The sequence below is a fragment of the Notolepis coatsorum genome (genome assembly GCF_963971535.1).
Source record: "Notolepis coatsorum genome assembly, chromosome: 5".
Classification (NCBI taxonomy): Eukaryota; Metazoa; Chordata; class Actinopteri; order Aulopiformes; family Paralepididae; genus Notolepis; species Notolepis coatsorum.
The window spans coordinates 29,196,717-29,217,013 of record NC_140169.1 but is presented as its reverse complement, the minus strand read 5'-3'; the positions used below and the strand labels follow the sequence as shown (position 1 = coordinate 29,217,013).

The following is a 20,297-nucleotide window of genomic DNA, read 5'->3' as shown; positions in this document are numbered from 1 at the left end:
TATCTTCTTGTCTCTCTCTGGAGAAGACTGCTAATTTCACAAAATGTTGGGAGTTTTAAGTGAAAGTATGGGTACCGTCTCAAAATTGTACTCAAGTAAAACACATGAGTAAAAGTCTCTACTAAAGTTTCTACTTTTAAATGTACTTAGTTAAAAGTACAAACAGTTTTTCTGACTGTCTATTCTTCTGATAGCAGTGTTTAATCAAAGATCCCCGCCTTCTATAGTCTTGCACAAGGACCAATCCGCACTACTCAAGTAAAGTACAAATGTACTTTTGACTAATTGCACTTCATTCTTTACACCCATGTTGCGTGTATGGACTATTTTATTTTGTTACATGTTTTGTTAATTATCTCTCAAGGCCTGTTTTATGGTACACATGTTGGGTATGGACTCTGGGAGAAGACTGTTATTGAGTTGTAACAATGATTATATATCTATAGTCTTGCACAAGGACCAATCCGCAAACCTAATACTACTCAAGTAAAGTACAAATGTACTTTTGACTAATTGCACTTCGTTCTTTACACCCCTGCACACACATGTTGGGTATGGACTCTGGGAGAAGACTGTTACAGGGGTACAATTGAGTTGTAACAATGATTATATATCTATAGTCTTGCACAAGGACCAATCCGCAAACCTAATACTACTCAAGTAAAGTACAAATGTACTTTTGACTAATTGCACTTCGTTCTTTACACCCATGTTGCGTGTATGGACTATTTTATTTTGTTACATGTAATTATCTCTCAAGGCCTGTTTTATGGTAATACATGTTTACTAATGTTCACAGAGAGAGAGAGAGAGAGAGAGAGAGAGAGAGAATACATTATTCTATATGTATGTTGGTGTAGGTATATTTACATAATGAGCAATAATGGATATTCAAATGTTTATTTTAAATTTTTTTGAAGGTAGTAATTACCACCATAGGTAGAAAAAATTTGAAACTGATCATTCATGCTTATGTGCATTTGAGTAATCTATCTGTACATGATGTATTGTGATGTTGATTTTGATTAAACCTCATTTTGGGTGTAATGGCCCAGTAAAGTCAAATGTGATATTTCATTTGCTAATAAATGTTTAAATATCTATTCAAGTTGTCATTTTTAACTGGAAAAAGTAGCATTGTTACTTTACTTGATATTTGAGCTTCACTGCAGAATGATGTATATTGTGTACAATATGTACATACATTGAGAATATATTTCAGTGAGGTAGGAGACGGCATGTAAACTTCTGAATTTTTCAATGAGGGACATGCCAATACTGAATTGGTAAAGGGAAGATATGTGGCATTGTATTACTAATCAACCATTTCCTACTGTATTTCCGGTAATGTACGGTCATAGGCAGATAGTGGAGTAGCTCTGGCAGATGGGTACACAGTAAATTCCGCTGACTCAAACTGAGTACATTTCACTCAAACTGAGTAAAATGTCTTTACTCAGTTTGAGTCAAATCTACTCTGCGTAATTTACTGTGTAGTACCAGTATTGCATTGGCAGTGTCGGCTAGGCTTCGGGCAACCAAACCTGGCCCAGCGTGTGTCGGTCGCATCTGGGCTGCTTTAGGCAACCGGACGTTCACCGCTTCCGGCAACCCCGGACATGGCCCAGTGTACTCGGGCCGGAATCGGCCAGTCAGTCATTGCCGCCTACTCGGCCGATCCGGACGTTCACCGCTTCCGGCAACCCCGGACCTGGCCCAGTGTACTCGGGCCGGAATCGGCCAGTCAGTCATTGCCGCCTACTTGGCCGACTCTGGCAGCCGGACTTGGGCCGACTAATTTCTTCCGGCCTGCCGGATACAGGCCATTAATGGGCCGGAACTTTTTGGCCACCTGGGATACCAGGGCATACAGTGAAATGCGGGTGCCCATGCCCGCTTTGATTGTGCAATAATACTAGTAATAAAATAGACATAAAATGGGCATGATAAAATAGACATGCTAAATTCCTGAGATAGTGCAATACAATGTTAGCTACGGATTTAAGGCACTGGGTCCTATGTACACTACTATACAATATACAGTTTTTACTCTATATCCTTATGCTATACTTGCTATATCTAAACTATACTATACAAGAACCACATCGGTTCTTTCCTTAAAGTGACCTTTATTTTCCTCGTTCCTTTAAAGTGTCCTTTCCATTTTGTTTAAAGTGACCGTTTGTGTGTGAGCGATTGCAGCATGTGTGTGTGTATATGTGTGCTCATGTGTACTTGTGTGTGGAGAGTTCAGTGTTCAGTGTTCTGATGGCCCGGGGGAAGAAGCTGAGCTGCGGCGAGCGGCATTTGACAAGCGGTTGTCACGGTTGTGAGCTGTCCTGAACTGACCAGTCACCGCTGATGGCGAAAATTATTGACCATGCACCGTTGTAGCCAAGGAGCATCTGCTCCAAAAGCGATCCCAGATGGGCGCTGACAGTGGGGGAAGGTGACACAAGAAGACGAAGAAGCCCATTGTTTTGACGAGAGCCTCTGAATGAATGGGAGCGAATGGCCATTTTGGATAATCATGCCGAATTTTTACTGGTACACACATTACACAAACTTTGTAAAACATTCATTTTCGGTGGGATTCTACTTTGGACCTGTACTACATAAGACTTCAGGCTATGGAACCATTATGTTTTCCAGCTCCTACATCTCAGCTGGAACTTAAAAACAGGCATCTGGCAACCAGTAAAAAGAAATGTGAGTACACAAAACTTTTACTTCAATGTCCAAACCTCTGTTACTCTATTTCATTAGCACTCAAAGTGATTCCTCTTTATTGTGAATGTTACCTTTCAAAAGAGACCAGACTCATGCATGTGCTATAAGTATAAAGTATAATAAATCGCAAATGACTAGGGATGTCCGATATTATCGGCCTACCGATATTATCGGCCGATATTGGCATTAAAATGTGATATCGGAAATTATCGGTATCGGTTTAAAAAAATTAGATTTATTTAAATTTTTTATTTTCTTACATTTATTTAACCTTTATTTATCCAGGCAAGCAAGTAAGAACAAATTCTGATTTTATTGATTGTCAAAAGTATGCATAATGTTGTGTTAATTCCACAACAAGAGATATGTAATGTTAATTATGAAATTATTCCGTTTTTGGGGGGGGGGTGGGGGGGGGGGGGGAGACCCTGCATATATCGGTATCAGTTGATATCGGTATCGGAAATTAAGAGTTGGACAATATCGGTATCGGTAAAAAAGCCAATATCGAACATCCCTAGAAATGACTAAATATTGCATACACAAAATACTTTGGGTATGCAATCGTCAAAAACTTAAAAAGAAATAGCCCCATTTTTGCCCGATGCTTAAGAGGTTAAAAGGCAGCAGGTTGGCTTGATGTATATAACCAACATCTGTCCAACCATGAGCTCTATGAACCCCTTCAGTCAGCCTACCGAGCACATCACAGCAAGCACATCAAGATCACAAATGACCTCCTCCTCGCTGCAGGCTCCGGACACATCAGCCTCCTCATCCTTCTCGAGCTCTCCGCGGCGTTTGATACAATATATCATTCAGTCCTCCTCAAATGCCTCTCCAACAACCTTGGCATCACAGGTACAGCTCTGTCTTGGTTTCACTCATATCTCGCAAATAGATCTCAGTTTGTCAGTGTCAGTGGTTGTATGCTTCATAACAACACTCGCTGACAATATTGTCCCCACAAAGAAGGTGCGGGTGTTCCCAAACCAGAAACCGTGGGTGGACAGTACTATCAGAGCAGCTCTGAACTCTCGTACCACTGCCTACAACCTGGGCAGAGAGTCAGGAAACATGGAGGAGTACAAGACTACAGTCTATACTCTGCGCAAGGCTGTAAAACTTGCAAAACGGACATATGCTGATAAACTGGAGACACAAATGGCACAAAACGACACAAGAGGCTTATGGCAGGGACTGAGGACAATAACTGACTACAAAGTCAGCGCCCCCTCAATGGGGAGCGACGACGCCTCTCTCGCGGACAAACTCAACTCTTTCTACGCTCGGTTTGGTGTAGACAGTGGCACCGCTAGCTCAACGGCTAGTGATGTCACTGGCGCGCCGGCTGTTGTGGAGGGGGGGGGGGCAACGCCGGGGGGGCGGGGACGCTCTCTCGTTGTCGGAACACAGTGTGAGAAGAGTATTTATGCAGGTGAACACCAGAAAAGCTGCTGGCCCAGATGGTATAACAGGACGCATACTTAAGATGGCGCTGCTCCGACCGGCCGCCGTTCTGTTAGCTCCGTCGAGACTGTGCTTACTTCTGTTAATTTTTATAGTTTTAAGAGTTTTATTTGCACCAACTGTTGGTGCATTATATGTGTATGACTGTCAGTCACTCATTGACATTGGATTAAGAAAATTTTACCGACTGGATTGCTCTCTGGATCGGATTGCTGAACAACAACAGTGGCCAGCGGAGATCCTTTGTTGCGGCCGCCGCAAGGAAAAGGCTTGACGACGAGGCAGAAGAGCTGGGGTCCGAAACGGATTGAGATCCAGACGACACAGAACCACATTGCCCAGCATATTGTTGGCCAATGTGCAATCGATAGGAAACAAACTGGACGACATCAGAGCACGGATCCAATTCCAGAGGGACATTCGGGACTGCAACGTCCTTTGTTTCACCGAGACATGGTTGACTCCGGACGTCCCAAACCATGCAATAGAACCGGCAGACCACTTCTTCGTTCTCCGTAAGGACCGAACGGCAGAAGAATCACTAAAGACGAGAGGAGGCGGCATAGCTTTCATGGTAAACAAGGAGTGGTGCGATATAGGCAACGCAAAGGAATTGTCTAACCACTGCTCCCCAGACCTGGAGTTTATCACCATCAAATGCCGACCCTTCTTTCTCCCGAGGGAGTTAACGTCCATCATCATGATCGGAGTGTACATCCCACCACAAGCAAGCACTGGGGCCGCACTCTCGAAGCTACACGACGAGGTAAACAAACAACAGACAGCTAACGCTGACGCTGCTATTTTGGTTCTGGGCGATTTCAACAGCGCTCGTCTTAAAAAGGTGTTGCCGAATTTCTATCAGCATGTGACCTGTCCCACCAGAGGCGAGAACATATTAGACCATGTATACTCGCAATTTAAGAATGGGTACAAGTCACAGGCTCTTAGTCCATTCGGCAAATCGGACCACGCCACCATATTTCTTTTGCCAAAGTATAAACAGAATATCAAGTGCACGCCGGTAGTATCGCGAGAGGTTAAGCGTTGGACTGTGACGTCAGAGGAGACACTACAGGCTGCGCTGGAATGCACAGACTGGAATGTGTTTCGTGATAACACAGCCAACCTTAACGAATACATTGAAACGGTGCTTGACTTTGTTTGTACTTTGGTAGAAGAAACAATCCCCTCTACCACAATTCGAATTTACCCAAATCAAAAGTGCGCACCTCAGCATACAACGCCGGGCTTGTGACAGGCAACATGGATGAACACAAGATGGCAAGATACAACGTCAGGAGAGCAGTAATAGAGGCAAAACGGCATTATAGGGACAAAGTTGAACTTCAGTTTGAACAGGCTGACTCTAGAGGCATGTGGCAGGGCCTCAGAACGATGACAGATTACAAAGGCACCTCCCTCAAGCTGAACAGTGACATCTCCTTAGCAAACGATCTCAATACCTTCTATGCGAGGTTTGATGCGGTGAATAACAACACCAGCCTACAAACCACTGCAATGGAGGGGGGGGGGGGGGGGGGGGGGCGCTGCTGCTGGAGATTCAGTGTTCAGAATAACAGAACATGAGGTGAGGAGGACCTTTAAGAAAGTGAATATCAGGAAGGCAGCAGGACCGGACGGCATCCCCGGCCGTGTCCTAAAAGTCTGTGCCGGTATTCACTGACATATTTAACCTGTCCTTAGAACAGGCTGTCATCCCCACCTGTTTGAAGAAGTCCACCATCATCCCTGTACCCAAAAAATCTACGCCCACTTGCCTCAACGACTACCGCCCTGTAGCTCTCACCTTCATAGTCATGAAGTGCTTTGAGAAGCTAGTGAAGGGCTACATCTGTTCCTCCCTCCCCATCAACCTGGACCCCCTGCAATTTGCATACCACCCAAACAGGTCCACGGAGGACGCCATAGCCCATGTGCTGCACACAGCAGCATCACACCTGGACAAGAGGCAGGGGAACTATGTGAGAATGCTATTCATCGACTACAGCTCAGCATTCAATACCATAGTCCCCTCCAAACTCATAGCCAAGCTCAGGGACCTGGGCTTGAACTATGACCTCTGCCAGTGGGTCTTGGACTTCCTGACGGGCAGACCCCAGGTGGTGAGAGCAGGCAACTGCACCTCCTCATCCATCACCCTCAACATAGGGGCCCCACAGTAGAGTCCCCTCCTCTACTCCCTGTACACACATGACTGTGTGGCTCAGCGGAGCAACAACACAATCATCAAATTAGCTGACGACACAGTAGTGGTGGGCCTGATCTCTGCAAACGACAAGAGGGCCTACCTGGAAGAGGTCAAGGTCCTGGCGGGATGGTGCCAGGAAAACAGACTCTCCCTGAACGTCAGCAAAACAAAGGAGATGATTGTGGACTTTAGGAGGTCGGGGGTCAGGGACTACAGCCCCCTCAGCATGGACAGGGCACCGGTTGAGAGAGTGAACAGTTTTAAGTACCTCAGAGTCCACATTTCCGAGGACTTGACATGGACCACACACATTGACAGTGTTGTGAAGAAGGCATGACAACGCCTCTACTTCCTCAGGCGCCTAAGGAAGTTCCAAGTCAGTCAGAAGATCCTTAAGAACTTCTACTCATGTACATAGAGAGCATCCTGACTGGCAATATCACCTCCTGGTTTGGGAATAGCACCGCACAAGACCGTAGCAGACTACAGAGAGTGGCACGTTCAGCTTCCCACCCTCCAGAACATTTACAACAAGCGGTGCAGGGGTAAGGCCAAGAGAATCATCAAGGACTCCAGCCACCCAAACAACTGCCTCTTTGAACTGCTGCGGTCAGGCAAGCGATACCGGAGTCTCATGGCGAGCACAGAAAGACTCAGAAGAAGCTTCTATCCCCAAGCCATCAGGCTGCTCAACGAACAATAAACACTATGCAACAACCATCAAATGCACACAGCACACACATCCACACGCGCACACTCACTTTAAACAAACAACACACTGCAGCACCCACTCTCCACACTTTAGATCACCTAAACACACTTTATATTTATTGGTAAAGGATTTGCACTACAACTCGTACACCTTACTGTAAATTGTACCTAAATTGTACCTCATCCCATTTCTGCTTTGCACTATATAGTATTGTATATTAGTACATTGCATAGTATATTGTATATTGTATAGTAACTCAGTTACTTCTATTCTGCATCGAACATTGTACATATGTCTATACTGAACACTGTGACTTCTATTTTCTACTTCTATTACATGCTATACTATTTTATTTCATACTTATCTTGTCTAGCACAGTCTCTGGGGCGTAACAGTAAGAAGCATTTTGTATAAAAGTATTCTGTACTTCTGTATGACAACTATTAAAGAAACTTGAACTTGAACTTAAGTCCTGTGCCAACCAGCTAGCCCCTGTGTTCACCGCCATATTTAATCAATCCCTGGAGGAGTCAGTGGTCCCTGCCTGCTTCAAGATGTCTACCATCATCCCTGTACCAAAGAAACCCTCCCCAACATGTCTCAACGACTACAGACCGGTGGCACTCACCTCTGTGGCCATGAAATGTTTCGAGAGGCTGGTCAAGGATCACATTTGTGCCTCCCTCCCCAGTGATATGGACCCCATGCAATTTGCATACAGGCCAAACAGGTCCACTGACGATGCGGTCTCCCAGGTACTGCACAGCACCCTCTCTCACCTTGACCGCCAGAAGGGGGGCTATGTGAGACTGTTGTTCATTGACTATAGATCAGCGTTCAACACCATAGTCCCCACCAGACTGGTGGACAAGCTGATCGAGCTGGGTCTGAGCTCCGCTCTGAGCACCTGGATACTGGACTTTCTGAGCGAAAGGCCCCAGGCGGTCAGGGTGGGGGGTCAAACCTCCAACACCATCACCCTGAGCATCGGGTCCCCCCAGGGCTGTGTTCTGAGCCCCCTGTTGTACTCACTATACACACATGACTGTGTGGCCAAGTTCAGCTCCAACTCCATAGTTAAGTTTGCGGACGACACAGTGGTGGTGGGGCTGATCTCGGACAACGACGAGAAGGCCTACCGGGAGGAGGTTGAGGTACTGGAACGCTGGTGCTAGGACAACAGCCTGCTCCTGAACATTGGTAAAACCAAGGAGCTGATCGTGGATTATAGGAGAGGACAGCAGGAGACACACACACACCACTGAGGATAAACGGGGCTACCGTGGACAGGGTGAGCAGCTTTAAGTACCTGGGGGTCCACATCTCAGAGGACCTGACATGGTCAACACACATAGACTCAGTTGTAAAAAAGGCGAAGCAGCGCCTCTACCACCTGAGACAGTTAAGGAAGTTCAGAGTATCTGGGAAGATACTCAGTCCTTCTACTCCGGAGCTGTAGAGAGCATCTTGACTGGAAACATCACTGCCTGGTATGGAAACAGCACGGCACAGGACAAGAAGGCCCTACAGAGAGTGGTGTGCTCAGCCGAGCGTACCACGGGTATTGCACTACCACCCCTGCAGGTTCTATACAACAAGAGGTGCAAATCCAGAGCCTGCAGAATAATCAAAGACCCACACCACCCCAACAACAGCCTGTTCATGCTGCTGAGGTCAGGCAGACGCCTGCGAACCCCAGCTACTAGGACAGAGAGGCTTCGGCTCAGCTTCTTCCCCCAGGCCATCAGAGCCTTGAACACTGAACTCTCCACACTCAAGCACACATGAGCACACACACGATACACACACTGTACACGCTCACACACTAGCAGCCACTTTAACATGAGCAAGCACACACTCATGCTGCACATGCCCACACTTATGGCCACTAAGGAAAGGTCACTTTAAAAATAGTATAGTATAACCTGAGACTGTATAAAATAGCAATGTACAGAAAGACACAGTGCCTCATCCGTAGCTAACAGTGTATGCACTACCACAGGACATAGCATGTCCTCCATGCTCTGTAAATAACTTATGTACAAATACCAATATGCCCTACTATGTTACTGTTTATTGCACAATGTTGTTTTATTGGATTCTATTATATGTTGTTACTACTGTATTGCACATCGTTGCGGGCAAGACCACCCGCATTTCATTGTATACTTGTATGCCGTGACAAATAAAACTCTTGACTTGACTTGACCTGGGCGTCACCCTCAACTCACACTTTAATTTCACTCCCACATCAAATCCGTTACTAAGTATGCCTTCTACCACCTCAAAAACATCTCCCGTCTCCGACCCTCAGATTCTGTGGCTGAGACCCTGATCCACTCATTTATCACCTCCCGGTTGGACTACTGCAACGGAATCCTGTTCGGGGTACCCAGCAAAGCCCTGGACAGGCTCCAGTATGTACAGAACTCAGCTGCCAGGGTTCTCACTCACACCAATCCCTGGCAGCACATCACCCCCACCCTCATCCACCTCCACTGGCTCCCAGTCAAGTTCTGCATCTCTTTCAAACACCTGCTCCTCACCTACAAGTCCCCTCCATGCCCTTGCCCCCGGTACCTGTCTGATCTCCTCCACCAGCACACTCCATCCCGGAACCTACGATCCTCTGATCTGGGTCTCCTCTCCATCCCTTGCACCAGGCTGCAGACTTTCGGTGACAGAGCCTTCAGCGAGGCTTCCCCTACCCTCTGGAACTCTCTCCCCCCTGAAATCCGCAATGCCCCAACCCTGGACACCTTCAAAACTGCTCTCAAAACACACCTCTTCACCAAGGCTTTTCCCCATTAGTTAGTTTAGATTGGGTTCCATTATCCCTTACCTGCCCTCACCCCCCTCCTCTTTTTTTTCTTTTCCCCTATTGCCCCCTTTCCCTAGCCCTCTTGATTGTAAAGCGACCTTGGGTTTCCTGAAAGGCGCTATATAAATTTGATTCCTCCTCCTCCTCCTCCTCCTCCTCCTCCTCCTCCTCCTCCTCCTCCTCCTCCTCCTCCTCCTCCTCCTCCTCCTCCTCCTCCTCCTCCTCCCTCCTCCTCCTCCTCCCTCCTCCTCCTCCTCACTCCTCCTCCTCCTCCTCCTCCTCCTCCTCCTCCTCCTCCTCCTCCTCCTCCTCCTCTCTCCTCCTTCTTCTTCTTCTTCTTCTTCTTCTCTTCTTCTTCTTCTTCTTCTTCTTCTTCTCTTCTTCTTCTTCTTCTTCTTCTTCTTCTTCTTCTTCTTCTTCTTCTTCTTCTTCTTCTTCTTCTTCTTCTTCTTCTTCTTCTTCTTCTTCTTCTTCTTCTTCTTCTTCTTCTTCTTCTTCTTCTTCTTCTTCTTCTTCTTCTTCTTCTTCTTCTTCTTCTTCTTCTTCTTCTTCTTCTTCTTCTTCTTCTTCTTCTTCTTCTTCTTCTTCTTCTTCTTCTTCTTCTTCTTCTTCTTCTTCTTCTTCTTCTTCTTCTTCTTCTTCTACTTAGAAGCGACTGTCACATCAGCATGCATCCACTGACTGCCTTTCAAAGCTTCTTCCGACATCTCATTTACAATTTTTCGCAAACTCCGCCCATGAATCCTCAACTCTCCGAATCTGCTATCAAACCTCTGCATCCTACTTCTACCAGAAAAATTCTAGCTTTTCATCCCTCGCTGTTCAGTTTCTGCAGCCAAGTCTGCATATCTAAGATTTATATTATATATTATATCTATGGTATATTTTATATCTATGATATTATATCTATGATATATATTATATAATAAAGGTCTGTCTCACCCTTTAGGTTTTCGGGGGGAGATTTCGACTGAGGGTCCAGGAGAAGGCAGGTCCATTGGAAACATATCTACCCACATCTGTAACTGGCCCTACACACACACACACACACACACACACACACTTATTTGTAAGGCCCACACGTTAATGTCCCCATCTTATTTAAACAAGTCAAGAAGAAACATCACAATAAATCAAGAACAAAACAAAAACACCATGAAGTCCAAAAACTTTTAAATAAAAGAAAAGAAAGAGGATGCTAATAACTGATCTTTATGTTAGCTTAAATAATAAATCATCTTTAGGTTAGCTTAAATAATAGATAATTTGTAGGTTAGCTTAAATAATAACTCTTCAGGTTAGCTTAAAGCAAGATATTTTTTTTTAAATGACATCAAGGTATAATGAGGTAGAATATAAAACTACATTGAGGTATAATGAGGTACATCAAGGTAGAATAGAAAACTACATTGCAGTAGATTGAGGGACATAAAGATAGAATAGAAATAGATTGGAGGTACATTGAGGTATCTAGGAACATCACAGTATCAAGATACATCAAGCTATCAAGGTACAACAAGCTAGAATAGAAAACTAAGGTTAAAAACATAGAAGTATCCCTTTAATGTTCTGGTGGAGGACAGAGTTAGACCAGTACCTGGTCCATGCCGGGGCCGATCCTTGTGGAACAGAGTCCGGGTCTCGATGTGTTCTGGTACCAGTCTGCAACCTACCGGCATCTCTGACCAACGATGGAGGATCTTCAGAGACAGATGCTCATACGACTCCACAGGCTCATCTGGATCACACATATATCATCATCTTCATCATCATTGTCATCGTCATAATTATCATAATCATTATCATTATCATCATCATTATCATTATCATTATCATCATCATCATCCTTATTATTATCATCTTCATCACCACCATATTCAAACACACTATGACAGCAGAACTTATATTTCATATTATGTTATTATATTTCTTATGTTGTACTGAGATCTGTTAAGGAAGGACAGGACACACTCACTGAGAAACATTGCTTTATACTGAAACCTGGGGTAAGCCATTTTAAGTTTATTAGTGAATCTTAAAACTGAGTAACCAGCTGACTTGATTAAAGGGGCATGTTTAAAATTGCCATTTTGTTTAGTTAGTTAGTTTTGTTTAGTGCCCCCATTAAGGGACTGTTTCCTGTTTACTGGAAACCATCAACCATCAACTCCTCACTCAACTCGGGGGTGGTCCCCACCTCCCTAAAACAAGCCAGAGTCACGCCGCTCATAAAAAAAAAAAACTGAACCCTACCGTCATAGGCAACTACCGTCCTGTCTCTCTTCTCTCCTTCCTTTCTAAAACACCTGAACGTGCTGTATCCAACCAACTTACTGCTTATCTCTTACAAAATGACCTCCTAGACCCTAATCAGTCTGGCTTCCGGACTGGCCACTCCACAGAAACGGCCCTCATTGCGGTCACAGAGGCACTTCACTTAGCAAAAGCGAAAGGCCTCTCCTCTGTCCTGATTCTCCTAGATCTATCTGCAGCCTTCGACACAGTCAACCACCAGATCCTCCTTGCGGCCCTCGCAGGAATTGGAGTGGCTGGCTCTGCGCTGACATGGCTGACATCATACCTCAATGACCGCTCCTACCAAGTGTCATGGAGAGGGACCCTGTCGGCCACCCGCCCCCTGCGGACCGGTGTCCCCCAGGGCTCGGTTCTAGGACCCCTTCTCTTCTCCCTCTACACTAAATCACTGGGTAACATTATCACGTCTCATGGCTTCTCCTATCATTGCTATGCCGAGGATACTCAACTCTTCCTCTCCTTCCCTCCCTCAGATATCCACGTCTCTGAGCGGATCTCGGCCTGTCTGTCCGACATCTCCGCCTGGATGACGACCAACCACCTCAAACTGAACCTAAGCAAAACAGAATTGCTCCACCTGCCGGCCAAATCCTCCCCCCTGACCGACCTTTCCATCACAGTCGAGAATGCAGCTGTGACCGCGTCCCCGACCGCCAAGAACCTTGGTGTTGTCCTCAACGACCAGTTGAACTTATCTGCTCACATTGCAGCGACAACCAGAACCTGCAGATTCCTCCTGAGCAACGTCAGAAGGATCCGCCCCCTTCCTGACAAAAGAAGCCACCCAACTCCTCGTCCAATCAACAGTCATCTCCCACCTCGACTACCTGCAACGCACTGCTCGCTGGCCTCCCGGCCACTGCCACTAAGCCTCTTCAACTCATTCAGAACGCAGCGGCCCGCCTGATCTCAAACCTACCGAAGTCGGCCCATGTCACCCCACTTCTTAGGGACCTGCACTGGCTCCCCATTGCTGCACGAATCCGCTTCAAGGCCCTCGACCTAGCATACCGTGCGGCAAAGGGAACCGCTCCTGCCTACCTCCGGTCAATGGTCTCTAACTACACACCCTCAAGACCCCTACGCTCTGCATCATCTGGCCGCCTCAGACCTACTCCTATCCAAGCTCCGGGAGGGTCATCAAAGAGAAGTCGCCTATTCTCAGTCCTTGCCCCACAATGGTGGAATGAACTACCCACCCCAGTTAGGACAGCCGAAACCCGTCCAATATTTCGCCGTCGACTAAAGACGCACTTCTTCAACCATTATCTGAATTAAACAAAAACAAAAAAAATATATATATATATATCCTAACTAACCTTACTGTCATGCACTTGTCCTAATAAACTAACCTACACTGTAGCACTCAACACTTTGATGAACATTGTTACTCAGCTGATAGAGTTGTGCCCTTCCTGATGACTTGTCGTACAGAACTTGTAAGTCGCTTTGGATAAAAGCGTCAGCTAAATGACTAAATGTAAATGTAAATGTTATAATCTTCCCAATCTCATCCATAAACAAAGTTTGATAGTAGTATTGTATTTATTATTAATATTAATATTAGATACAATTTTAAGTGGGAACAAAGCTGTTCCTCAGATGGCTGGAGGAGCCTTTATGGAACGGTACCGTCTGCCAGAAGGAAGCAGGACAAACAATTCAGAGGCTGGGTGGCTGGGGTCGTTTACTACTCTGGTCTTTTATTAGTTATATTTACCCTCATCCATGAACAGAGTGTTGCCAGTAAAGACTTTCTCAGCCACGGTGATGTGTCCTGGTCTGAAATGAGGTCCATCCAGTCTGTTGTCTCTACACAGGTTAACCAGCAGCTCTGAGGGCTTCAGTCTGTCCCTCCAGGCGTTATAGCCATTTCTGAGACAGAGAGAGAGACGGAGAGAAACTGCCTAGTGTAAGGAGTATAATGTATTATTATAGTAGATTAAGTAGAAAGTTTGTAGCCGTCACTGGAACAGAGATAGCATGCTATATAGAGTATCATTTGTCAGTGTTATTAAGAATGGTCCCCATTCTCGAACGGACATATGTAAAAGTTACGGAATTCCTTCATAACTCGATTTACGTACTTATTCGGCATTCTCAAACGGCTTCGTATTGTAAATTCTTTGTAGGATTTATGTAGGATTTACAAACTCGAAAAGGCAGTCGTAAGTCTGACAGACTTCAACAGCCTGTGATTTCAACAGCTTTCTCATTGGGGATTGCCGATACTACAGACATCCGTGGAATTAAATAATTATAATGATAATTAATAAGACAATATTTGTATCATTAATAATTACATTTTACATTTATAGTCCTGACTCAATGAGACATTGTGAGCATTACACACACAAAATGCAAACTAAATAAATAAGAACTAAACCGATCACCACAGATATAGCTACTGTATAGTGGAATATACTGTATTAATATGCCATATACTGTCTTCTTCTCTATGATATTATTTATTGTTGGTTTGATGTATTCCTATTGCTAAACGAAATAAATGCGTGGAGAAAAGGCTTAGTCAGCGTACAAGCACACACACACATACTGTATATGTGCAAAATTAATCGTTCCAGCAAAGTAGGCTTCTATTCTATTTTATGATGATGTCAGTAGAATTTACTTGAATGTAATTGTTGACAGAGTCACTTATGGGGCGACAATAACTTGGTCATGACGACAAGGTCCTCTCACTTCAGCCCTTAATCGGCGTGGTTTATTATCACATTGAGCATTAGTACATGAGACCTTCTCTCTGTGAGAGGTAGATGGGAAGAGACAGAGGGGGAGTTAACATCTCCTTTTATACCTCTTACCTGGCGCCAGCATTAATAGTTCCGCCTATAGCGCTCTCTTGTGGAAACAGTTAGACAGTTACATGCAATCATATACAACACATAACTTTAACAGTAATCACCAACTACAGTATTTATCCCAAATGAAGCCTTTTACCAGTTCCATCACCTGTGCATTGTATGTTACTGTTGCACTTTACTATTACATTTGCACTCTGGTTGTATGTTGTATTGTATAGTGCTGTATGATGACAATACATTTAATCTAATCTAATTGTGATCAGTCGCAAATCGGTTACACGCTACCTGTTGAATAAAAGGATCAACACAGCAGAGATGCAACGGCAGACCCTCTCACTTCCATTTTTCACACAGCCCTGGCCTTATCTCAAAACAAACTGGTCAGACTACTGCTTGACCTTACTCCTAGAACCCACCTCACCCCTGCCCACTTTGACAACCTAGGATGGCTTAGAGTAGACGACAGAGTACAGCAACTTGCAATGGGCCTGGTCTACAAGATACACTACACGACCAAGGTACCCATGTACATGTCAAAATACTTCCCAAAGGTCAGTGAATACCACAATCACAACACCAGAGGGAGCTCCACAAATCATGTTAAACCCAGATTCGGCTCAAACAAGGGACTAAACACGTTTCGCAATTATGCCACATCAATGTGGAACGCCCTACCCAAAGCTGTAAAGGAATGTGAATCACTACCCACTTTCAAAAACACTCTCAAAAAACACCTACGGGAGACTGCAATTCGAAACTGGCCCCTGTAAATGTCCTAACACAACCCCCCCCAATGTACAGTAAATGACCAAGTATGGTCTTGTCAATATTCCAATGTACAGTTTTGCTTGTTCAGTTGTACAGTGTCCCCCACCCACCCCTCCTACCCAACCCCCCCCCCCCCCCCCCCCCCACCCAACCACCTCCAATGTACAGCCCCCCCCACCTACCCAACCTCCTCCAATGTACAGTTTCTACGTCAAGTGTATATACTCTCTTTTCTGGACTCTTTTCGTATCACAAACAGTACTGTATTTGCAAATCTGGTATGTCATAAATGTATAGATGTAACAGTACTGTCTATCTGTATGTCATGTATGTCATATATGTTATGATGAATTGAAAATGGGGGACCCTGATGTAAACAAGACGAAAGTCTTTCTCTGGTCTGCATCCCCTTAACAATTGTATGTATTGAGCTGTACTGTACTGTACCCATTCTGTAATCTGTTAATAAAGTTTTCAATCAATTCAATCAATCAATTATAAGGAGCTGGCTGGGGGCGTGTCTGTATGCAAATTCAGGGGTACGGGTACGCGCTGAAAGAGTAAGAATGAGTGACGTACTCCATTCAGCGGAGCACAGCTGCGAAAATGTTTGCCCACTTACGAAGATCGTTTCACGTGTTCAAGAATCCAGAGGAGGATTTCCGTAAATCAGTTGGTACGACATTTTTACCAAGATATTTACAAAGGCACTTACGAACATGTTCGAGAATGAGGAGCAATGTTATCAATGCAAAGTAAAGTGCCTTGCCTGTGAGCTACCACTAGGGGCAGAGAGGCTAATTAATGACCCATGAGGGAAAGCTTACTGTAGCTTACACACACAACAAAATACAATACTCACACACACAAACACAAGACAATGCACACACACACACATTCACACGAACACACCACAACACAATACAATACACACACTCACACAAACACACTGAAACACAATACAAGACATACACCTACATACACACACAGACACCCCCCATCGCTCTGTAGACAGACGTACAGGCTGTACTCAGAGGGGAGCCCGCAGGTGGCTCTGTGTCGGCTGTAGAAGCGGTTCTCCAGGTCAATACGAGTCTCTCCTATCAGGTCGTCTCCTCCCACCATGTCATGGTCGTAGATGAGGACAGACAGCAGGGACTCCTGAGGGAAGGTGGCCTGCATCTCAAAAGACCTGCCAGAGAGGAGAGGACACACATCGCCTCACTGTGATTTACATTTACATTTTGTCATTTAGCTGACACTTTTATCCAAAGCGACTTACAAGTTCTGTATGACAAGTCAGCAGAAAGGGTACAACTCTTTCAGCTGAGTAACAATGATCATCAAATAGTGCTGAAACTTGGGTGCTACAGTATTGAGTGCATAGACATAAGACATATTAGTATAGTAGGATGAGTGCATGGTAGTATTGGACAGTAAGAAGGTTAGTGGTTTAAAAAAAAAAATTTGATATTGATTGAAGAAGTGTGTTTTTAGTCCACAGAAAAAGATTGGTCGGGATTCGGCTAACTGTGGTGGGGAGTTCAGTCCACCATTGTGGAGCGAGGACAGAGAATACAGTAAGCGGCTTCTCTTGATTCAGTTCAACCATCTTCACTGAAGTGGAAGATATTATAAATTGACACTCGTCACTGTGTCCTTTATGAGAAGGTTTGTTGGCCCTCTCTGGCGGAGAGGTGCAACAAACTGGTATTTGTTCATTTTTAAGGCCCTTAGTAGAAACCTCTTAAGCATCACCCAAAAACGGAGCGATTTCTGTTTTTGTTTTTGACGACTGCATACCTTTTTTGCAAAGCATAGCTTTATACTTTATACTTATAGCACATGCATGAGTCTGGTCTCTTTTGAAAGGTAACATTCTGAAGAATGAAAATCACTTTGACTGCTAATGTATTAGAGAAATAGAGGTTTGAACACACTGAAGTAAAAGTTGTGTGTACTCAAACACTGCTGTTCCATAGCCTGAAGGCTTATGTAGTACAGGTCCAATTTTATAAAAATCCCACAGAAAATCTTTATTTGAGAAAGGTTTTGGTCATTCAGACACGCAAGTCAAAACAATGGACTTCTTTGTCTTCTTCTTCATTTATCATGTTCGCCATCAGCAGTGACTGGTCAGTTCAGGACCGCTCAGAACCGGACGTGGTCATTTGATGGAGCGCCTGTCAAATGACGCTCACCGGATATATCGCCATGTAACTCGAGACCGAAGCACACAATTGGTTGAGTGTGGCGGCGAACAGTGTATTGGATGATCAGCAAAAAATGCACCCGAGCCGGCAGACGAGCACAAAGTGCTGCGAGTGCGCATGCGTGCATGACCGCCGTCGGGCCGTCCAATGCTTATGTTAAGCTACCTCCTTATACTACATCGTTTTTGGAATGGAATATTGGAACCTATGGAACCCGTTCTAGTGACTGGCTGGTCCTTAAGGTCCCCAGAGTTTGCTCGGAACAGGATAAATCAGCATTTTGCTATAATGCCCCCCTAACTCATGGAATGAACTCCAACAGTCCTTAAAGCTTGAGATTCTCCCCTCTGCTGCAGAGTCTGTGTAGAGACAACCTTGATCTCCAACCTTTGTCAATCAAGTTGTTAGGGGTGTAACGTACACAAAAACCACGGTACCTTACGTACCTCGGTTTTGAAGTCAAGGTTCGGTACGGGTTTTCGGTTCAGTGGGGGAAAGTTTGGCTTTCCATGTTCCACTCAGGGGTGATGTTAAACAGTCAGTTTGATAGTTAGTTAATAATTAGTTATTTAGTTAGTTAGTTAGTTAGTTAGTTCATTTATTAATTAATTGATTTGTTATGTTGGTGGGTAGAGAGTTAGTTAGTTAGTTAGTTAGTTAGTTAGTTAGTTAGTTAGTTAGTTAGTTAGTTAGTTAGTTAGTTAGTTACCTTCCAAAGACAGGGTTGAGCTGTTTAGGTATGTAGTTGTCTCTGTCTTTGATCTCAGTCTTTCCTAGTCGTAGTACGATGTAGGGGTCTGACTTCCCATCAGAGTCAGCTGGGTGGAGGTTAGACGCCTAGAGGACAATAAAATATGAATAGAACACAACAGAACACAACAGAACATAACTGTCATGGTTTTTGCCTTATTTCACCTTTTTGTGAGGGACAGCTGTCTATTTTTGCTTTATTTCTGTGAGGGATAGCTATCAATCCCTGTTCCCTGTGGTTAATTGCCTCATGGGTCGGCAGGTGTGTGGGCTTGATTGCACCTGATGCAGTGCAGCTGTGCCTATGGCCATGTGGAGTCTATTTAAGTTTGGAGATCGCAGTGTCAACTGCTTTTTCATTTCCTAGTGTTGGCTGTCCTTTTGGTCACGGTCATTATATTGAAGTGTAGTCTGATCTCTGATTCAGAATTGAGCTTTATGGTAGTCATTATTATTTTAGGCTACTCACGTGATTCTACACATAAACTCCCTTAGTGGAGGTTTATTGTTTTACTTTTTACAATATAAACTCCTTTATTAGGAGGTGTCCTTGTGGCTTGTTAAAGTTAGAGGTTATATATGATTGCAAGTAACTGAGTAACTGTCTAACTATGTATAACTGTTTCCACTGGAGGGCACTATAGGCGGAGCTGTTAATGCTGCCGCCAGGTAGAGGGTATATAAGGAGATGCCGACTCCCCCTCTGTCTCTTCCACCTTCGCTCTCATAAGAGAAGGATGTCTCATGTACTGCTGTGGACCAATGTGAAATAAACCACACTGTTTAATGGCTAAAGATAGAAACCATGCCTCATGAACATATTATTGTCGCCCCATAGCTGACTCTGTCAACAGGTTATGGGCCCAGATCACGCAGGGGCGAAATAATAAAGGGTAGCAAGTTTAGTTAAAGTATAGGCTAGGTTAGCACCGGGAGCACCGCGTGGCTAGACGCTAGGCCAACAAGAGCTAAAGCTACGCCTACCATCAACAAGAGGATGGCGACAAAAGGAAAGAGCAAATGGCCCTCGTTCAACGGACGAGCCGAGGACTATGAGCTCTGGGAAGAGCGCATGTTATGCTGCATGCACGGTGCGGGACTGAAGACTACGATCTTGATGGCCCCCACGGGACCACTAGCGGCGGAAGCGCAAGCCCTGGACGACAAGCATAATGCAGATGCATACTGTGAATTAGCACCACTGCTCGACGACACAAGCTTGGGGCTGATATTCCGTGACACTAAGGACAAAGGCCGAGAAAGCCTGGAAGTGTTGAGAGAACATTATATCGGACAAGGAAGACCCCGAGTCGTGTCCCTCTACATAACACTAACAGCACTGAAGAAGGGGCACACCGAGACTGTGACCGAATACGTCATCAGAGCTGAGCAGATCATTACGGTGCTGAAGAGTGCAGGAGAAGCACCAAGCGATGGACTAATGATGGCGATGGTGATGAGAGGACTACCGGAGCTGTAC

The 20,297-nt window shown here is 44.9% G+C and overlaps 1 protein-coding gene across 1 annotated transcript in view; it reads right to left on the bottom strand.

The window, feature by feature from the left end:
- The window catches only part of fer1l6 (fer-1 like family member 6), a 270,095-nt gene that overhangs the window by 48,354 nt on the left and 201,444 nt on the right, over positions 1-20,297 (bottom strand). Inside the window, 6 exon segments of the mRNA XM_084314053.1 lie at positions 10,888-10,976; positions 11,543-11,560; positions 11,562-11,683; positions 13,982-14,136; positions 16,876-17,046; positions 18,777-18,904. Of these exon segments, the coding sequence (XP_084170179.1) occupies positions 10,888-10,976; positions 11,543-11,560; positions 11,562-11,683; positions 13,982-14,136; positions 16,876-17,046; positions 18,777-18,904 (683 nt within the window).